The sequence below is a fragment of the Oratosquilla oratoria genome, chromosome 30, assembly GCF_046742065.1.
Source record: "Oratosquilla oratoria isolate Oo_2021 chromosome 30, ASM4674206v1, whole genome shotgun sequence".
Classification (NCBI taxonomy): Eukaryota; Metazoa; Arthropoda; class Malacostraca; order Stomatopoda; family Squillidae; genus Oratosquilla; species Oratosquilla oratoria.
Genome location: NC_134806.1, coordinates 40,524,942 through 40,544,325, shown reverse-complemented (window position 1 = coordinate 40,544,325; position 19,384 = coordinate 40,524,942). Strand labels below are relative to the sequence as shown.

The following is a 19,384-nucleotide window of genomic DNA, read 5'->3' as shown; positions in this document are numbered from 1 at the left end:
AAGAGAAGAGGACAAACAGTTCCTGTTGCAGGCGAGAAAAGAAGACCAGCAGTTCCTAAGCGAGCTAAAAGCGATAGTCAAACAACAAAGGCAGGAGATACAAGATCTCAAATCGACTGTAGTTAATCTCCAAGCTAGAGTGGAAGACCTAGAGCAGTACACGAGGAGAGAAGATATCATCATCAGTTGTTTAAAGATTGTGAAAACGTATTCGGAAGCCGTGAAAGGTGATTCCGACTATAGTGTGGATAACAGTGGACAGAACATTGTAGAAACTCAAGTGATCCATTCTCTAAGTAACAAGGGAATACAGATCAGAGACACAGAGATATCAGCTTGCCATACACTGGGAAAAAGAAAACAGGATAGTACCCAAAATGTAATCGTGAGATTTGCATCAAGAAAGTCGAAGGTGAACATGCTGAATAACGCCAAGAAATTGAAGGGGACGGGCATCTACGTGAATGAGCACCTGACGAAATGAACTGGAGAGATTGCCAAAACAGCACACGACATGAGGAAACAAGGGAAGATCATCTCAACATGGACAAGAGACTGCAAGGATGAAAAAGTACATCAAGTACATCTTGAACAATTAGTTGAATTTCAATAGTTCACATTCCTTAATCTTCTAACACAAACATAACCATGAACACTACAACTAACACAAAAACTAAAACAAACATAACAAAAAACTGTTCTTCATGCCATACCCTTGTCCCTACCAATCACCTCAAATGTACATTATTCAAACATTTACATCATTTCATGTGTGCAAATATACCAGTAAATACTGCCAAAAATAACCCCAATATTTTAAAAAACTGGTTCTGCAGACTGCTCAAAAACATTTCCTATTATGCCATCTCAAACACAGAAATTCATTTTTTGTTTTCCGCGCCAAATCTCGCATAAAAAACCCAGATGTATAAACCGCCATTAAGAAGTATAAAGAAATAGACAAAATATCAGAAAAGGAATTTTCGATATTTAATCACAATAATACCCAAATTGACCCCGAATTAAATTTCTACTCAAAACTAACAAAAGCCAGCGATTACTATAGTGATACACAATTTGACACAGTATTTCATGATATTGATGGTTTCACACTAATTCACATTAATGCAAGGAGCCTAAACGCTAATTATCAGAAAATTGACTGTTATCTCAAGTTACTCAATAAAAGCTTTGACGTTATAGTGATAAGCGAAACATGGATTGACCCAGGATGTCTAGTAAACTTCCTACAAGACTATACTCCCTACAGTGTTAATAGACAGATCCAAAAAGGCGGCAGAGTCTCTATCTTCATAAAAATCTATTTCATGCAAACTAATAAATCAATCCACTAATTCACATGAAAACCTATTTGACTGCGTAGCTGTTGAGATTTTCAGTATAAAAAAAAATACCGTCATAACAAGTATTTACAGAAAGCCAGGCACAAACATCAGAGTTCACAAATATGCTTTAAGAAATCATAACTCCATTTAGAAATAAAAACCTATATCTCTGTGGTGACTTCAACATAGATTTACTTAAGTATGAGACTCACGAACAAACAAGACACTTTACAGATATGATTTTCTCTTTAGGTATATATCCTTTGATAAATAAACCAACCCGAATAACAAATACAAGTGAAACAATGATAGATAACATTTTCACCAATATTGTAAACTCCGAGATTCATAGTGGTATCTTAATAAGTGACATAAGTGACCATCTACCGGTATTCACTATCAATCCAAAATAAATGCAATGCATAACAAAACCCAGAATTGCACTAAAACGTAAAATAGACGAAAAAAGTAGGAGACCAAATCCGCGCGACAGGCATGGAAGGGCAATTAAAGGCTCTGAAGCCAGACAGGGCATGCCTGAAATACCGACCTCCAGCCCCGTGGACATCCCCAACAACTACTTTCAACCACACACAACTACCACACGCAAAGAATCACTGCTCACCAGGGGAACTGAGAGACGCTGCACGAACAGCGATCCAGGCAACGGAGGCCCAGGATGGTTTTGTCTGCTACACTGACGGCACTGTCGACCCGGAGAACGGCATAACAGGTGCAGGAGTATACTCCGCAACATACACTGCCGCCTGGCGCATATCAGACCACTGTTCGACCCTACAGACTGAGCTGGTGGCAATGCAAAAAGCCCTGGAGTACTCAAGCCAACTACAAGGGCCGGTGGTCATACACACAGACTCTCTTGCGGTGACACAAGTACTCCAGAAGAAGGACATACCCACCAACATAAACATTATCACAACAATACTCTACCTCCTGCAGCTACACAACAGACAAAATCGCCCAGTCATCATCAACTGGATACCCAGCCACATAGGGGTACACGGAAACGAACGAGCAGATGAGCTGGCCAAGACAACACGCTACCATCCTCACATTGAAATCCAAGTCCAACCATCAACCACATTAATCAAAAGCTGGGCCAGAGACCACCTACAACGAACAAAGGTAGCCAACCACAGAAAATCGATAAACTCAGCATCAGCAAGTGCAAAGTGGTACGAGAGGGCCACCAAACTGTGCCCTCATCCCGCCACCAAGATCGCCGACAGAGGACTCTCCGTGATCATCCACAAGCTCAGGCTGGGGTACAAATGCTGCTGGGAAATCATTGAACGACAGGAAAGGGAATGCGACCACTGCGGGGTGAACACCTCAGAACCTCTCCTTCACTACCTACTAGAGTGCGCTCACACCATCGCCCTGAGAAGAGATAGACAGTTCAACCCCATGGCCCCCGAAGCTTGGAAGACTGGAGCCGACATAGTTTACAACATCACCGAAAACATAGAACGGCTTGCCCACATCCTGGTCGGATACCCTCCGCCTAGATAACTACAAAAACGCCGGAGTAGCTGAACATAGAGCGGCTCAACACATACGGGCCTCCGAATGGAGAAAGGCCCGTGTGTAGATTACAAAGGATTACAAAGGCGGAGCATGCCGACAGGAGACCTTTTGATCCATATCTAGGTCGGATGCGAAAAAAAAAATCATATTAATAATAAAACAATAAATAAAATCTATAATAATGTAAATAACAAATAAAATACATAAATAAATGCATAGGTATAGTTAAATAATAAACAAACAGGTAAATAGTAAATAATAATAAATTGACATATAACTAATAATAAATGAAAATCAGACAGTCAAATGATGACCATACAAAATCAAATAATATAAGATAAATTATAATCATTACAGCATCTTACTTAGGTATTTATCTAACTGATTCTTAAAGCTTCGAACTGAACTACATTGCACTACCTGTGCAGAAAGTTTATTCCATTCATTTACTACACGGTTGGCAAAGTTGTTTCTACCTACTTCCAAATTGAATCTATTTCCGGATAGTTTGAGACCATTGTTTCTTGTCTGATTCTCATTCAATGTGAAAATTTGGTCACTTTTGATGTTGTCAATTCCCTTTAAAATCTTAAAGACCTGTATCAAGTCACCTCTGAGTCTACGCTTTTTTAGGGAAAACAGATTCATGTGTTTTAGTCGATTTTCGTATGATTTATTTTTGATATTTGGAATCAGTTTTGTGGCTCGCCGTTGTACTTTTTCCAGTCTGTCAATGTCTTTAATGAGATTCGGTGACCATACAGAAACAGCATATTCCAAATGTGGACGAACTAACGATTTATATAGCTTGTTAATGAGTGATGGACTTTGAAATCAAAAGATCGCGCAATCAGTCCCAGAATCTTATTTGCTTTCTCAGAGGCTGAAATACACTGCTTGGATGATTTGAGGTCGTTACTGATAATTACGCCGAGATCTTTTTCACTATTCACTTTTGTTAACGAATTACCAAATAACTTGTAATCGTACTTACTGTTATTTTTACCTATGTGCATTACCTTGCATTTACTTGTGTTAAATTTCATTAGCCACTTTTCAGACCATTGCTGTAATTGATCTAAATCTTGTTGAATATCTAATTGGTTTGAGTGATCATTTGCCACTCCGCACAGTTTTGATCATCAGCAAATTTGGAAACAGTAGATTTTAGTCCATGGTCTATATACTATGAATAGAAGTGGCCCAAGAACGGAACCCTGAGGAACTCAACTTGCAACACTTTTCCATCCAGAAGTTTTTCCATTTAAAACAACTCTCTGTTTTTTACCATTCAACCAATTACTAGTCCAACCTAATAGGCTACCACTTATTCCATGCAAAGCTAATTTAGTAAGTAGTCTTTCGTGTGGGACGGTATCAAAAGCTTTTGCAAAGTCTAGATATATTAAATCTATATTGTTTCTTTTGTCATAATTCGAGATAACTGTGTTGTAGAATTCGAGTTAGTCACGCAAGAACGTTTTCTTCTGAAACCATGCTGGCTATCATTTATCAAACGGTTACTTTCTAAATGATGTTCGATAGCATCTCTGATGATAGTTTCCATTATTTTTCCTACGATTGAAGTCAAACTTATAGGCCTATAGTTATTTGGTTTCTTTTTGTCACCTTTTTTGAATATGGGAGTAACGTTAGCTAGCTTCCATTCTCTTGGGACATCTCCGGATATGATGGATTTCTTGAAAATATATTCTAATGGAACAACAATCTCATTTTTCATTTCCTTTAAGATTCTTGGATGCCAACCGTCAGGCCCTGGTGTTTTATTAACTTTGAGTTTGTCTATACACCTTTTAATTTTTTCTTTTGTTATATTTGCCGTAGTGAGTAAGTTTACCCCAGACTTTTCACAGGTTTCAGTTTGGAATTCACTTTGAGGTGTTTCGTTTACGAATACCGAGCTAAAATAATTGTTTAAGATATTACACATTCCTTCATTTGAATATTCAAGTTGATCGTCAGCAGATAATAGTGGACCAATGTGATTCCTAACAACCTTTTTATCTCTAATGTAACTATAGAATTCTTTGGGATTCTCTTTGGATTTATCAGCGATTTTCATTTCGTATTGTCGTTTTCTTTTTCTTATTGTCTTTTTTAAATCTCTCTGTATTGATACATAATTTTCATAGTCATTAGATGCACCCGAGCACTTATATTTCTTATAAGCCTGTCTCTTTTTAGCAATACTTTTTTCAGTTTCTTTGTCGAGCCACTTTGGGCGAGCCTGATTTGGGGGACGTCTGTCCTTAAAAGGAATGTAAGTTTGAATCATCTTAGTGAGCGTATTTTGAAATATTTCCCACATCTGATCTACAGGTCTTTCGTTTAATTTTGCCTCCCAATCTGTAAGCTGAAGCTCCTGACGTAGTCCTATGAACTGAGCTTTACTGAAATCGGGTATTTTAGAAACACAAGTATCTATTCTAAAATTGTTTAGGAGTTTGAATCTAAGTTGTGATCGCTATTTGCAACAGATTCACCGACTTCTACATCAGTTACCATGCTTTCACGGCTAGTGATAAAAAGATCGAGTAAGTTTCCATAAACATTATCTACAAAAAAAAAAAAAAAAGCCATATGTCTGTACTTGAAAAAAGCTGTAACAAGCGAAACGTCGTACCAATAAAGGTTTCGATCTCACACGGTGTTGATTCTCACAGTCTTGTCGGCTTTTGCCTTTGTGTTTCAACTAAGGTGAAGGAGGCTCTGTAGGTCGGAGGCAGAGGTGGAGTGTACACAGATATCGTCAGCGTAGCAGGTGAGTAAGGTGACAGTTGTGGCGGGAATGTTGGGGAGAAAGGATAGCAGGTACTGCACGTTCCCTGGAATAGTACACGTGAAGTCCTGTTTGAGAGATAGCCAAGGATCTACCTCAGGGGGTTGCCTTGGACGCCGAATTCTACGAACTGGTCGAGAATAATCTCCCTGTTGGCTACATCGAAAGCATTCTTGAAATCAAAAAGCGCTACCACACTAGTGGGGGAGAAGCGGGCATGTAGGTCCATCAGGCAGTGGTGTGTGCTCCTCTGTGGTAAGAAAACCATACAGTTGCGGTGATAGCTTCTCCTATAGGCGAAACATAAGTCAAGTGAGAAATATACGTTAGAAGACTTTACGGAAACAGGTGAGTGAGATAGGCCTTTATTTGTCTGTGGCAGGTTTGGGGATGGGCACAATGATACTAAATGTCCAGGCACGAGGTACATATCCCTTGCTAAAGCAGAGGTTGTAGCAATAACGTGCACAGATATTGCAGGGGGCAGGTGCTTTGGGCTGGATATTGGGCACTTCACTCTTTTGTATTATTCGTGTGTGTGTGTAAACTCTGTGCAACGACATTTTCCTCATTATAATTTCTGAATGGTAAGAAAATGGAAAAAGCCTGTGAGAAATAATTTTTCATTCATTTTTATGTATTTTTGTGAAGGGCACTTTTGGGGCACAGGGCAAAGGGGCAGGTGCTCGGGCACCCCATCCCCACCCCCCTCTGCACGGGCCTGGGTTGTAGAGTTGCAGCAAAGGATTGTCAGGGACATTAAGGAGCAAGCGGAGGACTTGACGGGTGATACCATTATCCCCAGGTGTTGTTGGTTTGCTTGTGACAAGAACACGACGCAGTTTGTCCTCAGTGATGGCCACGTTGTCATTTTCACCCGTCCGTTATAATGCAGCCATTAGACGCAGGGTGCAGATATTCATGTGGGTGGAGAGTGCCTCTTGAAGGGGGGAGGGTCCAACCTAGTCTAGCAACCAGGAACCAGTACGAGTCACCCAGATCCAGTGCCACTCATCGTTGAGACTACATAGGTTACTCCTGCCACTCAAAACTCCCAGACAATACTGCTTGAACCTGTTACCACTGGCTCGCTCCCCTCTGAAGACGAGTTCCAACTGTCAACAATTATTAACAATACACCTGTCATCGCCGACATAGCCCTCATCCAGCGAGCAATACAGAGCACGGTGGCTCTACCCATTTTCACAAGCCGCCTTAACAAAGGTAGCAAGGGCTGCGTCTACTAAGTCTTCGTCGACTGCGGGGCTCAGCACACATTCATACACCCTTCCGTATTACTTTAAAAGCTTATGTCATACTCCTCCAATTTTACATTTGCTCACATTTTTGCCTACTTAATCTTGTTTTGCTTCTCTTTTTTCTTCGTACGTCATGTTTCTCTCGTTCTATTTTGCAATAATTTATGCTAATTAATCAATTTGATGGAAATTCTGTTAAATTTAACACATTTAGGCTAAACTTCGTCATCTTGACAACAACTGACTTCTGCCCAACTTTTCATTATCCGTAGAAATAGAAAATAAACAATCCTCCGTCCTTTTGCAATGTTTGTTTACATATGACGTCATAGCCCAAATCGCACATTCAAGATTCTCCAAATGTTTTGAATTTGAAAAGCTTAAAAACGACTTCGTTTACAGTATTCTAGACTTTCCTAAGGACAGTTCAACAATGTGTCTAATATTCGTATAGCTTTAATTTCTTTTTATTCATCATTCAGCTGCTCAATATATGACGCAAAGGTGATTTGATATTTGGAGATTCGAAAAATAAAAAATTGCAGCCTAAGACTAAGTCTCTTAAACTCAAACGATCTCATTTGTGACGGGGCCTTAAAAATATAACTTCAGGTCTTTTGGAAGGTCTATTGTAATTTTCGTGGTTGTGTTTTGTACGCGTGTGCCTTCTACTTGAATTTGGGAGTGTTTAGTGTGGTTTATTTTTCAGTATATAATAATTTTGCAAGTAATTTAATCCAATACAAATAGAAATGAAATAATTAATTAACAAATCACAAATGTAAAAAATATAGACTAAGTCACATGTAATAGACTAAATAATAGTATCATAATATACAAGTGATAAATAAAAAAAGCCAGATGAGGGTAATCAAATAGTAGTAAGTTGGAGTAAATGGGTGGATATTTTCAAAGATGTTTGCCAGTCTTGCTCCAGTTCTTACCTTATGTATCACTGACTAGCTCTTAGTATTCTGGGTAGATTTCTAGAACCATGCAAAGGGATGTTTAACATAATGCGTTACTCAATAGGTCTTAATCTAACCTGGTAATTGTGATATTTTTTTCTCACCTGCTTGCTCAGCAATTTGTATACTTATTGTGTATATATTATGACAAATCCAACAAATTTTCTTAGTAAAGTTTCCTGAAGAAATTAATATAATAAAGTATTGGTGAAAAAATAACTCACAACCTTCATGCTGCATGCCAGTCCATCTCACCGACTCGCACAGCAATTTGTATATTTTTTGCATCTATGCAATGACAACAGCTTTCTTAGTAATGATTTTCCCTCAAATTAATATTAAGGGATGATAAAAAAAAATCCCACAACCTTCGTGCTACCTGCATGCCAAAGCGATGTCATGGCTGTCCTAAGTGCAAGATGGTCTGACCCTGCACACATTTCTAGGTTAAGTTAGGTTAGTTTAGAATAGGGAGAAAAACATATGTTTAATGGAAAAATAGTGGGTGATGCCCCAGCAAAAATGGCACTTCATTGGCATGTAGTTGGAAGGTTGCAATTTTTTTTTCATCATCCCTTAAAATCAATTTAATAAAAAAATGTTACTGAGAAAAGTTGTTTGAATTGTCATATATATGCAAAAATATACAAACTGCTCTGCAGGCAGATGAGGTGAAATTTCACAAATTCCTCTAACCTAACTTAACCTAACCATTCCATAGTAAATAGATATTTCAAATGAAAAAAAAATATAAAAGTGAAAAATGTGCTTGTGTGATACTGGAATAGAATCTCATTTTGAGTATTTTGAGCTTCATAAATAAGTACTACAAATTAATATTAACATAGTGATTTAGAAATTTTTTTTTGTCAGGTAAACATCTTTATATATATACCAACAAATGTATCCTATTTGCTTACATTCTAATTAGGAAATGGTACTCCATCTTGTGGGAATGTCATACTTTTAGCCTTTGCAGCACTATTGGTACAACTGCTCCACATGACAAATAACCTTATCTGGAACATGCTTTGTCTCAGTCTAGTTCTACATCTTGGTTTAAAAATCTTCCTGTTGTTGCAATGTGTTGGGTCCTTCTACAATTGAATTTAGATGTTGACTGAAGGCTCACACCATTGATTCAAGATCTTTTATACTTCTACCATGTCTCCTTGCCATCTGTAATATGTAATACGGTAGTTATTAGAACCATGCTCTTTGTCATATCGCTGAGCTTGTTAAATTCCAATAACAAACTCACTCGAACAAGAGTTGTGAGTTCCTCTGAATTTTATCACTTGGTATAACACAATGACCGATCAAAGCAATTAAGTTTTCTATCATAACCAAATATGGTAAACGATTGTAGTTTCCTAATCGGTCAGTATCAGTCAGGATTGCCACTGGATATTTTATATCCAAATCTAGAGATTTTCATAGCATCTAGAATTCTAGATATAGATTTTGGTAATTTGATTTTAGATGTAAATCTGATGGATTTTAAAATAAATTTAGATATTGCTAGTTATTTTTTCAAATGTTTTGCCAATGTTTATTATTATTGTATTAGATTAGTATCTACTGTGTTTTGAATGTATATATATCAGTTACAAATACCTCATACTAAAAATACTAGATTAATAACACATTTTCTAATGATTTTAGTAAACCATGAAGCAGACTTACTCTAAGCACCTCTCTGGTCCTTTTTCTCTCCATCTATCCTCCACTCTCAACTTACCTTTCACCAAAAATTGATTTGATATTCCCCCACTCTCTCCCATAAGAACATGCACATCCAAAACACTTCATGCTCTTCCCCTGGATACCATTACAATTTTTTCGTGGCACTCCACACTTCTCAATTACTCCATCTATTAGTTCATCTTCTACTCTAGTATTCAGATCCCCAATACCACTGACATTTCTCCCTAAACCCTCTATGCACTCATTTTTAATCCAATCTATGACCAAAAAAAAAAAGATAGTACCTCTACAATTTCTTAGAAAACTTTCATTTATCATGTTTGCCCATAAATTAAATAATAACAAAGGTGTACCACTTACCAGTATATGTTAAACAATGTTACTTCCATCACTTATTTGGGTTAGATGAGTTATATGAATAAGCCTTCCTAATAGGTCATTATGGTTGTGGTGGCATGAGTATGTAGCTATTGGATGATTTTTATCACATTTCTGATGAAAAAAGTAATATACAATATGTCATGGCACCATACATGTTAGTTTTTTCAACAATTTTATGTAAGATGGCATGTAGAAAGGGTCTGTTTAGGTTCAAAGGGACTTGAGTATGAATTGGTTTGTGTATGACACATTCATAATTCTATTATTACATGACTTCAAAGAGTTAGATGTTAATCTTACAATTAATTTTTTTCAGGAGGGTAACTATCCATATTTTTTGGATGAGCTATCTGTAGATTCAATATATTTGGCATACAGTGAAGAGGATCTGGTGTGACATGTGACACAGCTATCTCATGAGTCATCTTAAATATCACATAATAATCCACTCAGGAGAAAAGCATTTCCAATGTGACCTGGACAATAAAGCTTTCTCACAAAAGACTAATCTCAAATATCACATGACAACCCACATAGGAGAAAAGCCTTTCCAGTTTGACCTGTGCAATTCTGCTTTTTCATGAAAGAGTCTCAGATATCACATGATGACCCACATAGGAGAGAAGCCTTTATAGTGTGACCTGTGCAATTCTGCTTTCTCATGAAAGAGTCTCAGCTATCACATAATGACCCACATAGAAGAGAAGCCTTTCCAGTGTGAACTGTGCAATTCTGCTTTCTCACGTAAGGATAATCTCAGATGTCACATGATGACCCACACAGGAGAGAAGCCTTTCCAATGTGACCTTTGTGATTCTGCCTTTTCACATAAGAGTAACCTCAGAAATCATGTGAGGACCCACACAGGAGAGAAGCCTTTCCAATGTGACCTGTGTGATTCTGGTTTTTCACAAAAGAGTCACCTGAAACATCACATGGTGACCCACACAGGAAAGAAGCCTTTCCAGTGTGAACTGTGCAATTCTGCTTTCTCACGTAAGGATAATCTCAGATGTCACATAATGACCCACACAGGAGAGAAGCCTTTCCAGTGTGACCTTTGCGATTCTGCCTTTTCACATAAGAGTAACCTCATAAATCATGTGAGGACCCACACAGGAGAGAAGCCTTTCCAATGTGACCTGTGCGATTCTGGTTTTTCACAAAAGAGTCACCTGAAACATCACATGGTGACCCACACAGGAAAGAAGCCTTTCCAGTGTGACTTGTGTGATTCTGCTTTTTCACAAAAAGGTTTCCTCAAATATCACAGGATGACTCACACTGGAAAGAAGCCTTTTCAATGTGACCTGTGCAATAAAGGTTTCATACAAAAGATTAGATTCAAACATCACATGATGACCCACACAGGAGAGAAGCCTTTCCAGTGTAACCTGTGTGATGCAGCTTTCTCAACTAAAGGTAGTCTCAAATATCATGTGATGACCCATACAGGAGAAAAGCCTTTCCATTGTGACCTGTGCAACTCTGCTTTTATGCAAAAAAGTTACCTCAAACATCACATGAAGACACATACTGGAGAGAAGCCCTTTGAATGTGACCTGTGCGATGCAACTTTCTCAATGAAATATAGTCTCAAATATCATGTGATGACCCACACAGGAGAGAAACCTTTCCAATGTGACCTGTGCAATAAAGCTTTCATACAAAAGTGTAATCTCAAGCAGCACATGATAACCCACACAGGAGAGAAGACTTTCAAGTGTGACCTGTGCAATTCTGCCTTTTCACGAAAAAATAACCTCGAAAATCATCTGATGACCCACAGAGGAGAGAAACCTTTCCATTGCGATCTGTGCAATGCAGCTTTCTCAACTAAGAGTGAACTCAAGCGGCACATGATGAACCACACAGGAGAGAAGCCTTTCAAGTGTGAGATGTGTGATTCTGCTTTTTCACGAAAGTGTCTCTTCAAACATCACATGATGACTCACACAGGAGAGAAGCCTTTCAAGTGTGAGATGTGTGATTCTGCTTTCTCACTAAAGTTTGGCCTCAAACGTCACATGATGGCCCACACAGGAGAGAAGCCTTTCCAGTGTGACCTGTGCAATTCTGCTTATTCACAGAAAGGTTCCCTGAAGCGTCACATGATGACCCACACTGGAGATTGATTGGTTGAATATTATTTGGCGGCATGACTGCTCGGATCATGGACGTTGAATACATTTTACATTATATATAGAGGGAAATTAATAATATCAAAGTGAAGAGAAAAGCAACTGTTTTATAAAGATAAAATTTAAGTTTGCTTAGAAAAATAAATAGATAAAATAAAAATGGTTTCTTTTTTCAACTAAATATCCAACTTCTTTAATATATGTTAAAGTTATTGTAATCTTTTATTATGTAGATTTTCCCCAGAAAGTCTTTAATATAGTTAAAAACACTATCACAATCTATATCTGTGCCCAAAAATATAGCTAAACTGTATCTGTTATCACCATCTCTGCACTGTGATAAATGCTGGCTTCAAGTTCCCCTAGGATATGCACTCAACCAACAAATGTCTAATCGTCAGTGGGACCAACCAATCATCACAGTACTGCTCATTTCCATTGTTCAATAGGAATCCATGGGTTAATCTCATATGACCAATGAGGAGACAAAATATTAATGTCTCACATTTTGTAGTCACATTATTTTACTCCCAAGTGTGTATGCTTGAAGAGAGCTATCTCATTTTGCTGTGTCCCACCTCATTCCATTGCTATTGTCATGCATTCTTGATAGATCTGAAGATGTGAGGAAAAAAGTCCCAGTATGTTAGAGGGCATGGTCTTAGCATCAAAATTGCTGCTGCTGAACTGGCTAACTGGTTTGTCCTTTCATTTCCATAAGTTTTTACATGTGCAGAAACCCAACAGTATGAAATTGCCCTCTGTGAGGGGCACCATCCTAGCCTCCTGATAGGGGGGAGTGTGTGACGTTAAACCATATCAAAATCATAAATACACATGGGAGAGAGTGGTGGATGGAAGGGTAGTAGATAGGGAAATGGATTATATAGTGGTACCCAGGAGAAGGATAGGAAGAGTTTTGGATGTATACATGTTCTTAGGGGAGAGAGTGGCGGAATATCAGATATTTTTTCTGGTGGAAGGTAAGTTGAGAGTGGAGGACAGATGGAGAAAGAGGAAAGGGACAGAAGGTAGGGAGGTGGTTGGGAAGTGGAGTTCCAAGAAAAAATTGTAGAGAGTTGTTGGTGATGTGTTGAGAGAGTTGATGATAGCTGACACAGTGTTTAGAGGAAAAAAATCAAGCTTAAGTACACATGGGAGGGAAGTGTGATAGATAGGGCTTTAATGGACTATATAGTGGTAACCAGGAGAAGAGTAGGAATATTTTTAGATGTGCATGTCCTTAGGGGAGTGGGGGAATATCAGAAAATTTTTTGGGGGAAGGTAAGTTGAAAATGGAGAATAGATGAAAAGAGAGTAAAAGGACAGAGGGTAGGGAGGTGCATAGAGTAAACTGCTTAAATGGGAAGGAAATGGAGGGGTACAAGAAGAAGCTTAGAAAAGAGTGGGAGGAAGTGAAGGATAGAGTAGAACTAGGATTAGAGGAGGAATGGGGATGTTTGAAGGAAGGAGTCACTAAGTGTGGATGGTGTGTGAAACACAGAGGATGGGAGAAAATAGAAGGAAGGGTAGTGAGTGCTAGAATGATGAAGCAAAGAAGGTTGTAGAAGAGAAAACATGAGCACTCACAGATTGGTTGCAAAAAAGGATAAGAGAAACATGAGAAAAAAAAAGATGTAAGACTTAAGATAAAAGAGAGTAGATGTAAAATGGGGGAAGAATATGACAGAAAATTTTGAAGGCAATAAAAAGATGTTTTGGAAGGAAATGAAGAGAGGAAGTGGAGGCGAATCAATTAGAGAAGAAAAGACGAAAGGTTCAGATGGAACGATGATAATGGAAGAGGTGGCGGTAAGAAGATGGGCAGAGTCTTTTAAGGAGTTGCTAAATGTAAAGGAAGACAGGAAGGAAATGGTGGCTGCAATGGGAAACTAAAAAAGAATGACATTTATTGAAATGATGAGAGCAGGCAAGGCACCCATTTTGGATGAGTGTCATTCGGAGTAGAAAAAAATATAGAGAGAGGGAAGTACTGTACAGTGATGGTGAACTGACTGGTGAGGTTGTTTGATGTTTGTCTTAAAAAGGGTAGATTGCTGGAGGAGTGCCTGTATAGTTCCACTTTACAAGGGAAAAGGGGTCAAATGCGAGTATAGCAGTTTGAGAGAGATCAATTAGTTGAGTGTCGTTGGGAAGGCTTATGGAAGAGTTTTAATGGAGAGGATTAGGGAAAAACAGGGAGCTAATTGGTGAGGAACAGTATGGGTTTAGGAAAGGGAAGGATTACGTGGATCAGATTTTTGTGGTTAGACAAATGTGTGAGAAAGCTTTAGGAAAAGGCACTGTGGGAGGATTTGCAGATATATGGGATGGGAGGAAAGCTGTTAAAGTCAGTCAAGAATTGTTACAATAGTAGTAGAGCCTGTATTAGAATTAGAAATGGAGAGAGCGAGTGTTTTGAGGTGAAGGAACCTGGCCAGGGAGGTGTCATGTCACCATAGCTGTTGAATGTGTACATTGATGGGGGTGGTGCAGGAGGTAAATGTAAATGTAATGGGCAGCGGATTGGAAATTATTAAAGAAAATCTGAGATAAGCCAGTTGTTTGTTGACGACACTGTGCTTGTAGCAGGATCAGAGGAAGAATTAAGTGAAGGTATGCGAAAGGAGGAAGTTGAAGGTAAATGTGGGTAAAAGCAGGGTGATGAGATATAAAAGGGGAGAAGATGGCAACAAACTGGAAGTGAGTATTAAGGGAGAGAGGCTGGAAGAAGTGGACAGCTTTAGATACTTGGGTGCGAACATGGCGGGAAAGGGAGGAGTGGAAGTAGACTGTAGATTGAAAGAAGTAGGGGTGAGTGGAGTATGGGTGATGCTGTGATGCATGGGAGTGGGTGGGAGATGGGGGTTATAGGGAGTGGTTATTTGTGAATTATATTTTGATTCAGCCTGAAAGGATTTCTCCCCATCTTCTATTTTTCTGTATGAAGGGATGAAGAGGGGGAGGGGGTTGCTGATTAAGTGAAGCAGCCTTGCTGTGGATGTGCTGTGTCCTGCTGCATTGTTTTATGGTAATTACGGTTTAACAATTCATTAGGAAGTCTGAGAACTTACTTGGTAGCATTCTCAGACGCAAAAAAGTCCCTTTGCCGACAGGTTTTAAGAGTGGTCTGTCAGGAACCAGAACTCTGGGTGATCTGTTTGGTTGACCCGATGATAGTGGCCGTCTTCAGCGGGACTCTTACGTGTTCGAAAATAACTCGAAGCCACGGGTTAACTTTAACTTTAAGTAATTCCTCAAAGTTTCCCGATTTATCAAACCAAAATTACTTCATAGATTTAACAAATAAAAGGGAGGGCAGTTTAATCGTACCTTATTTAAAGTTACGATAGACGTGTTTTGAAGTTTCAGGGTTGGCTCCTGAATCGAAAGAAAATAACACCGAGGGAAAGTTCCCGAACCAAGGTAAGCATTAATATTCCCAATAATAATTACCACAGTTTATGACCCAAGGCAATGGGCGAAATGCAGGGATGACCCGTCATCCAGGAAGAGCCAAGAAAAGAGAGAAAGAGGGGTGGTGAATAGGAGTAATGTGGGTGAGGATGAAATGACTGGGAGTGGAATTATGCCATTTGACTTTGGCTACCTACCTTGTAAGGGGGGGGGGAAGCCCTTGCTATATGTATGTATTTATGTAAGTATGTATATATGTATGTATGTATGCAATTCTATTTTATTGTGACTTCTTTATGTACAGTAATGTGAATTTCCACACTCCATCAGTGAACATTCAGTTATTTCTTTCCCATGCTTATAACTGAATGAGACTTCACCAACCATCAAATCTGTGAACGAGACTTCACTCCTTAAACAGCTTTCAAATATTTTCTACTTCAAACTTAATATGAATTTTTTTTTAATTCATGTACGTGACTTGATATCTTAAACTGTTTTCTACTTCAGTTGGATACACAATTACTTGACGTATCTTGCCTCATTAGTTCATTTATCTGATTTCTATGTTGGTTTCCCTCACATAATATCACAGTGGTTTCCTACCACACAGTTATGATTTTCACATTCCAATGACGTTTTGTCCACTGAATATATTGGGGTTTTGCCATGTGTTTATAAGGGTGGCATTGGGGTGTCGTTTGACTTCAATCAGTAGACAATGGTCAAAATCGATTATACATACATATACCAAGGTTTTTTCCCCTTTACAAGGGAGGTAGCCAAAAAGGAAAAGGCATAAAATCATTCCCACCCATTCCATCCCCGAATACACTCCACACCCTTCCACCCTCCCTCTTATCTTAGCACCTCCTGGATGACGGGTCATCCCTGCACCTTGTCCATTGCCCTGAGTCAAAAAGTGTCGCAAGATTATATGTCCAATATTGTGTGGATCAGCAAAAAATGTAACCACAGTAGACAGAGGTAACGGCGCACAACATAAAACCTCCAAACAACGCAGAAGCACAGAGCCAGTCCATCATTCACTCAATGCCCTCATCACTCACCGAAACCATACAGTTGATGATGAATAGGAAGGAAATTAGCGCCTCTTGCATAAGACGGGTTCTATATACCGACAACTCTTATGATATTCGTTGTTTTTACCTAGTTAATATTTGGCATAAATGAATCATTAGTGTCATACTTGATCACATCTGTAATTTTAAAACATTTGGTCGTATCAATACCGAAATAATCAAAATATGATACACTACCGACAACTCGCTCGATACGATCTTCGAGACGTTATGAACTGCCTCGTAGCTTGAGCTTTCGATCATGTCAGCATATCCAGGGCATATTGTAAATCTAATTATTATCTTGATTTTGACATTGCCACATGTTTTCAAATTTGCAGATATGATAAAGTATGGGACAATATTTATAAAAAAAAAAAAAAAAAAAAAAAAAAAATGGGAGTTAACCATAGTAACAGAACTGCCTTGTAGCTTATATATATATATATATATATATATATATATATATATATATATATATATATATATGTATGTATATATATATATATATTATATATATATATATATATATATATATATATATATATATATATATATATATATATATATATATCAATACCCTGACCTCCAACCTCCGCTCTCTCATTAGAAATATCGAGAGTACTTCTTACAGGTTGAACAAGGATACTACTGCTGTAGACTTCAAAAAAGCCTGTATTCAGAATGGCCTCCTTCCAATATATATATACATACATATATATATATATATATATATATATATATATATATATATATATATATATATATATGAGTGGAAGAGTGGTGAGTTAAACACAGAGAACAGTTGGAGATTTATTCACTGATGTTTCGTCCTTACCAGGGCATTCTCAAAGTATATACAATCTCACAAAATAAAAAGCTTATGTACTTCATCCTTGCCATGTTCCTCTCCCTCCATCTGCCTTCATACCCTCATCTATTCTCAATACTTCTTAGGTGACTCCGACCATGCCGCTTCTCCCTCCGTTCTCAATCGTCCTCTTGACCTCCCTGATGATTAAAGTGTAGAAGCAGCAACCACTTTAATCATCAGGGAGGTCAAGAGGTAGGAGAAGCGGCATGGTCGGAGTCACCTTTAGGAGCTGTACTTTGGATGTAAAGTGGGTGATCAGGACAAATGCTGGGCACCTCACATATATGTTGTGTCAGGTGTACAAGTTCCTTTTCTGCCTGGGTGAAAAACAAAGAGCCTGGCCTCATGTTTGGCGTACCAATGGTCTGGAGGGAGCCAAAGGACCATTCAACAGATAATTCCGACAGTCGTTCCCGGACTCGAACCGAGGGCTTGCATGATACAAAACAGACACTCTATTATCTAGGCTACTGAGGCCTCAGTAGCTCAGTCGGTAGAGCGTCGGACTTGTATCATGCAAGCCCTCGGTTCGAGTCCGGGGACAACTGTTGGAATTATTTGATTGACATCGTCGTCATTGGCGATTCTATTCAACCATTCAACAGATTGCTACTTCTGCTTAACGGATATTAAAGGTGGGTATCCATTGTGTATTCTCTACTTTTTTCTAATAAATTTTCAAGAGATGTATCAATAAAAAAGATCGAAATACATATGTTGTACTTCCACTATTTTTACACGTGATCATAACCAATAATACCCGTTTTTAGTCTGATTTGATTTTATTTCCCTATAGGTCGCAACAGAAAAGGCAAGAAATCTACTATGTACCCAGATCTTCAGTCTGCTATTCGCCCAGTTCGACATTTAAGTGATATTCCTGTACCACAGCCGCCCTCGACTGAACTACCAAGCGATGACGCGAGCAACTCAGACGGTTCAGAATCTCATGATACAACGTATGTTACACAGCTTGAATCTGACAAGAAACCACACCACATTACCCAACCGTAACTCGATGATCTAGTTCGTAATCTAACACTTACTAAGCAACAGAGTAAACTCCTGGCCTCACGTCTGCAACAATGGAACCTGTTGGATGAAGATGCTCGAATTACAGTATTTAGGAGCAGTTCTGCAGATCTACAGCAGTTCTTCACTTTAGAAAACAGCTTGATTTATTGTAATGATATCAGAGGCCTATTTAATACCCTTGAGCTGACCTATGAACCAAATAAGTGGAGGCTATTCATAGATGGATCCCTTTACAGCATAAAAGCGGTTCTGTTGCACATTGGGAACATGTGACGTGATATAATTTTTTGTCATCAAATTCGAATTCATTACACTGAATTTCATAATGATTTTTTTTTCTTGAACCTGAAACTTGTTGTACGACCCGTTTCACGGAGGATGAGCTAAATTCATTTCAAAACATATTTCTAATAACTTCGAATTTTCTGTCATACTCCCCCAATATCTGTTCGCATTTTTGCTTCACCTTATGTTTTGATTTTCTTTTTTCTTTGTACCTCATGCTTCTATCGTCCTACTTTGCAACCATTTATGCCAAATGCATAATTTTATGGAAAATTATGTTAAATTTAATGTAATTATGCTGAACTTGGTAATTTTCCCACTTATCTTCATTATCTCTAACAGTACATACATATACCAAAGGCTTTTCCCCCTTAAAAGGGAGGTAGAAAAAATAAATAAATAAAATAAAAGGCATAGAAACCACTCCTGCCCATTCCGTCCCCTGCATACTCCACTCTCCTCTACCCACTTCCCTCCCTCTTATCTTGACACCTGGATGACGGGTCATCCCTATATCTTGTCCAATGCCTTGGGTCAGAAG

General features: G+C 38.5%; 1 protein-coding gene across 3 annotated transcripts; it reads left to right on the top strand.

Moving 5' to 3' along the window:
- The first annotated feature begins 7,501 nt into the window (after positions 1 to 7,501).
- Positions 7,502 to 12,272, top strand: LOC143041096 (uncharacterized). 3 transcript variants are annotated; one of them, XM_076212799.1, is made up of 2 exons: positions 7,502 to 7,565; positions 10,326 to 12,272. In XM_076212799.1, the coding sequence occupies exon 2, from the start codon at positions 10,696 to 10,698 to the stop codon at positions 12,142 to 12,144; it is 1,449 nt and encodes a 482-aa protein (XP_076068914.1). In that variant the 5' UTR covers positions 7,502 to 7,565; positions 10,326 to 10,695; the 3' UTR covers positions 12,145 to 12,272. The 3 variants fall into 3 exon arrangements, with proteins under 3 accessions (XP_076068914.1, XP_076068913.1, XP_076068915.1); XM_076212798.1 differs by having other exon boundaries at positions 7,527 to 7,584; XM_076212800.1 differs by having other exon boundaries at positions 7,541 to 7,606.
- Positions 12,273 to 19,384: the final 7,112 nt, after the last annotated feature.

Bases quoted from the DNA above. Each gene is read 5' to 3' on its own strand.
- LOC143041096 (XM_076212799.1), top strand. From the start codon at position 10,696: ATGACCCACATAGAAGAGAAGCCTTTCCAGTGTGAACTGTGCAATTCT.